At 45.4% G+C, this 5,175-nt stretch overlaps 1 protein-coding gene across 1 annotated transcript in view; it reads left to right on the plus strand.

Moving 5' to 3' along the window:
* Positions 1 to 5,175, plus strand: part of STK32C (serine/threonine kinase 32C) — a 128,458-nt gene that overhangs the window by 114,693 nt on the left and 8,590 nt on the right. The window contains exon 10 of the mRNA XM_044420092.1: positions 3,067 to 3,293. Coding sequence (XP_044276027.1) covers positions 3,067 to 3,293 — 227 coding nt within the window. The remainder of the gene's footprint in view (positions 1 to 3,066; positions 3,294 to 5,175) is intronic.

Genomic DNA, 5,175 nt, shown 5'->3' on the forward strand with positions numbered 1-5,175 from the left:
CTCAATGGCCGATTCCAGAAGGTGGTGCTGGGGGACTATGGCTCTGCGCCATGGCAGCTATGCCATGGAGTACCGCAGGGGTCCATTTTGTCCCCTTTGCTGTTCAACATCTACATGAAACCGCTGGGAGAGGTCATCAGGAGGTGTGGGCTGCGGAATCATCAGTACGCTGATGATACCCAGCTCTACCTCTTGTTTTCCACCAATCCAGGGGAGGCAGTGGCTGTACTGAACCGGTGCCTGGCCAAGGTAATGGGCTGGATGAGGGTCAATAAACTGAAGCTCAATCCAGACAAGACGGAGGTCCTGTTGGTAGGCGGTTCAGGCTTCGGAGAAGGTGAATTGAACCTTGTCCTGAATGGGGTTGCACTCCCTCCTAGGGATAAGGTCCGCAGCTTGGGAGTGCTCCTTGACCCGGAGCTTTCACTTGAAGATCAGGTAACAGCAGCGGCTAATTCATCAGCTGCACCCCTATCTGGAGTACGACTGCCTTGCAACAGTGACTCATGCACTGGTGACTTCCCGTAACGCACTCTACGTGGGGCTACCCTTGAAGACGGTCTGGATACTTCAATTGGTTCAAAATAGAGCTGCCAGGCTGCTGACGGGGACTGGATGTTATGTTCACATGACTCCAGTTCTCCGTCAGCTTCACTGGCTCCCCATTGAAGTCCGGGCCCAATTCAAGGTGTTGGTGATGACCTATAAAGCCCTAAACGGCTTGGGTCCTGGTTACCTGAAGGAGCGCTTACATCCATATATGCCCAGCCGCCCCCTGAGATCAGCGGGAGAGGCCCTCCTCCAGGAGCCCTCAGTGAAGGAAATTAGGAGGGTGGTTACTCGGAGGAGGGCTTTCTCAGTGGTGGCGCCTAAGTTATGGAATGAGATCCTCAGAGAGGTCTGCCTGGCGCCGTCGTTATTTGCTTTTCGGCGCCAGGCAAAGACCTTTTTATTTAAGCAGCATTTTAAATGTTAATTCCATGGAAATTTTATTTGGCCAGGGCGGCTTATTTTATTCTAATATATATATTTTAATTGTTATTGTTTTAATTTATTGTGCATTTTATTGTATGCTGTGAGCCGCCCCGAGGCTTTGGCAAGGGGTGGCATAGAAATGTTTTAATAAATAAATAAATAATAAATAAATAAATAAATAAATAAATAAATACCTTTAGGACAAGTTCTGTAAGCTGAAATCTGACCAGTCCTTAAGAATGATACATTCTTTGCCCTGTTTGCACATTAATTTCAGCTCAGAGAAAGGCAGGCAGGCAGGCAGGCAGGCAGGCATCCAATCACTTAAAGACACTCTTCCTCCACCCACCAAGGAGTATCAATTGTCACAAACTGCTCAAATTGTCAAACACTGACATCCAATCACTCATTCTTAGTCTCTTGATGCAATTAGCAAATGACTTTATGGCAGGGGTCTCAAACTCAACTTACCTGGGGGCCTCTGTAAGTAGAGTCTGGGTGAGGCTGGGCCCCATCAAGTATTTCACCACCGCAGTGGTGGTGGGCCGCTCATCCCGTGGCCGGCCCGGACGCCAGCGGCGCTTTGAAGGCCGCAGGGCCCCTCCCCCGTGCTCTGCCCGTCCCGGCAATTGGCCTGCAGGCCGCAAGTTTGAGACCCCTGCTTTATGGCATTATCACCTAGTTGAGACTTAGATAAGAGAGAGCTTATTGGTTGGAGGCTTTCCACTTGTAATTGTACCAAATAAGCGAAAAATCCCAAGCCTCTGTGTCAAGCTATAAAATTCCTTTGGTTTAGTAAGTGGAGAGAGAAGGAAAATTAAAACTTGGAAAAAGAAGAGAAAGAGAGAGAAATCAGGGAGGTGATTTTAAAACAATTCCTTGTTTACTTCATTGTGTCATCTTGATGGTATCAGAACCAATCAAGCTTTCCAATCTAAGCCTAATCAGTTCACCTGTCATATAAGTCTTCTGTAGAATGTGGGAAGGTTGCTGAAATTGTCTAGTTATTTGAGGGTTCTGTCTTCTTTTAGGATCCAACCCTACTGCACCTGTGTGCCTCATCCCAAATTGTCAAGTACGGCTTCCAAACTCTCAAGAGATGCTTTTGGGATAGGGTGCACAGGTATATGTAGAGGGGGGCCAGATGCTTGGAAACCAACCTCCGCTGAAGTTATCTTATTACATTCCAAGCCAATGAAAATAACTCATTGTTTCCCCGAACTCCAGCTCCAAAAGCATATTCCAAACTCACTTCTCTCTGTTAAAAATGACAAAATCTTGTTGAATGGCTTCAAGGCATTCCTGGAGGTAGTCATTTTCCTATTAAAACAAAAGGGTATAGTTTAGCTTGTACTTTTTGTCTAAAGTGCCATCAATACTGATGAAGTTTACTCACGTAACATGAATATTAAGTTTGATAAGGATGATACCCCCACATACCCACCTAATGAACTTTGACTCATCCAGATTTTTTTTTTTTATCATTGTTCTGTTTTCATGTTTTCAGGTGACTTTAGAACTATTTTTTCCTTAACAGAGCATGGTATGATATTTCAAGTGTCAGGTCAGAAAGGTAGGTTGCTTAACTTTAACTGCCATTCTTTGAGTGGTCATCTGTGCATTCACACATATGGGATTTTGCTGCTCTGTGTAAGGCCTAGATTGGATAGAAACTGCTACAGCTCAGTGTCACGGAGTGAGTGGGAGTCCCCTGCCCCTTCTGGGTCCCAGGATAAAAAGGGGGCACTCGTACACTTCCTCAGTTGCCTCAGAGACAGCATCATCTCCAGTCATCTGAAAGGATGAGGTCCAGCCCCTCTGTCCACCCTTGAGAGGAGAGGCATGGCCACCTGAGCACAGCCAGCAGGGTACTGTGAATTCACAGATGACCACTTGAAGAACAACAGGACATCTGCCTGTTTCGGTGGCCTGCCACATGAATCACAGTAATGTAGATGTCCCTCTTTAGGCACCACTCCCAGATGGTGGAACCTAGGTTGGAGAGGTGGGCAGAGTAGTCCCTCCCTGTTTGTTTAGGTAATACATGAACATTGTGTTGCCTGTTGCAATTTGGACATGGGGGCCCCACAGGGAGCCCTGGAAAGAGATCAGATCCTTGTGGACAACCAGTATCTCCAGGAAGCTGATATACAGGTTAGATTCATGATGGTCCCAGAGGCCCTGGATATGCAGGTTGCCAGAGTCAGCACCCCATCATGTGATGGAAGTGGATGTTGTGAGCATGACACTGGGTTCTGGGGTGTTGGGGAGAATGGGGACCTGGATAGAGAGATTGGCAGGAGTGGACCACCACTGGAGTGATTTTCTGAGGTGGTGGAGGGGATTATGGCATGGGAGTTGTCATCTGCAGTGAAGGCTTTCATTCACCACAGTTGGAGAGGTCTCATTCAGAGGCAAGCAAGGTGCACTACCAATGGCATGGATGCCATAAAGCTCAGGAGCCTCTGCATGGTATGACTGGTAGAGTAGGCCACGATCCTGAACGTAGCCAGCAAGATGAGCGTCTCTTCTCTTGGCTGTGAGAGGAATGCCTTCACGAGTATGGAATTCAGGCAAGTCTCTATGAAGAGGATGGACTGTGTAAGGGAGAGAACAGACTTGTCCTGGTTAATGAAGAGTCCCAAATCTTGTTGAAATGTGCATGTGGCATATACTGCCTGCAAGATTTCAGGTCTGGAGGGAGCTGTTAGGAGCCAGTCATCTAGGTAAGAAAACAGTTGAATGCCCTGGAGCCTGAACACTGACATACATTTGGTGAAGATGAGGGGTGTGGTAGCCAGGCTAAATGAGAGAACAGAGAACTGGAATGTTTCCTGCCCAATGCAGAAGTGAAGGAAGTGCCTATAGACCTGGTTGATGGTTATGTGGAAATAGGTGTCCCTGAGGTCTATGGAGGCAAAGCAGTCCCCTTGCCTGAGTAGGGGGAGGATGCCCTGTAGGATAGTCATCCAAAATCTCTTCAAGGTAATGAATTTATTTACTCCTCTTAAATCCAAACTTAAATCCATTCAGGAACAGTGCAACATCAGGAATAGAAGCCCCTGTACTAGTCCATGGAGACCACACACTTGCGCACATGCACACACACAGGTATATCTAAAATAAATACAAGATAAAAATATTCTATTGTTAATTATTTTTGTTATTCACCCTAGGATTTTTTTTATGAAGGGCAGGAAACACATGAATAAAATAAACATATTCTACAATAATGCAATACGCAAACATTTGGTTTTATTTCAGAAACTGCAAGGGGCCACTTACAGACTGTGAGCTGTCCTTGCTGTTATCCCTGGATTTATTCTTTGCAAGCCTCTTCTTCTTCTTATGTAGTGGCCTTGACTCCAGGATCATCTCTTCCAGCTCAAAGGTGGGATCACAATGCAGACGGCCTTTCTGTTGTAATCAGACCAAGATATTGATGTGTTTGCATATTTTGCTAAGCAACCGTGAAAATAAATTCTGCAGTGTAGGTTGTTTGTGGAACAACCCACAGTGTGTTCAACAGATGATCAGGCTTGAAATGGCTTGTTCTGCCCCCCTTTGATCCTTAGGCCTCCAACCTTTGTAGCAGAACCCAGCTAGTCTCCTCTTCCCTACTCTGAATATTTTCATTTGCTTTTCCACTTGCTTACCCTTTTTCATTTGCTGCTGTTTTTATTTTTTGCATCCTCAAAAAAGCATAGACAAGTGCATTTTTTTCTTACCCCAGAAAATTGTATTGGGGAAGGGGTTTGTGGTTGATAATGAATTTTCAAAAATGTAAAGTCCATTTGCAGCTGTCTTGCCTGGTCAATTGCCTTGTATGTTTTGACTGTCAATGGATTAATGGCAAAATGCAATAGGAAAAGATTAACAAGACCAGATGTGTGTACAGTTGCCAGGGGCCAATTCCCTAGCTATGAATTGAAAAGCACTGCTGAAGGAGGAGAAGGAGTAGTATAAGGTACATCCAAAGGGAGGAGAAAAAGATCTCCACCTTGTCGATGTGATCCTCTCAGTGTCCTCCACTTGTTCAACACTTACCTGTCCCACTTTCAGGGCCCTTTCTTGGAGCACATATTGCTATGTTACTGCAGCTACCAGTTTTCAAAAACAAAACATAACAGCAGAAATATATACAAATTTAATTGCTGGGAAATAAACAGAGAGTAAACTTGCACATCTACAGAAATGGAG

The sequence above is a fragment of the Varanus komodoensis genome, unplaced genomic scaffold (genome assembly GCF_004798865.1).
Source record: "Varanus komodoensis strain SLA01 unplaced genomic scaffold, ASM479886v1 scaffold11, whole genome shotgun sequence".
Lineage (NCBI taxonomy): Eukaryota > Metazoa > Chordata > Lepidosauria > Squamata > Varanidae > Varanus > Varanus komodoensis.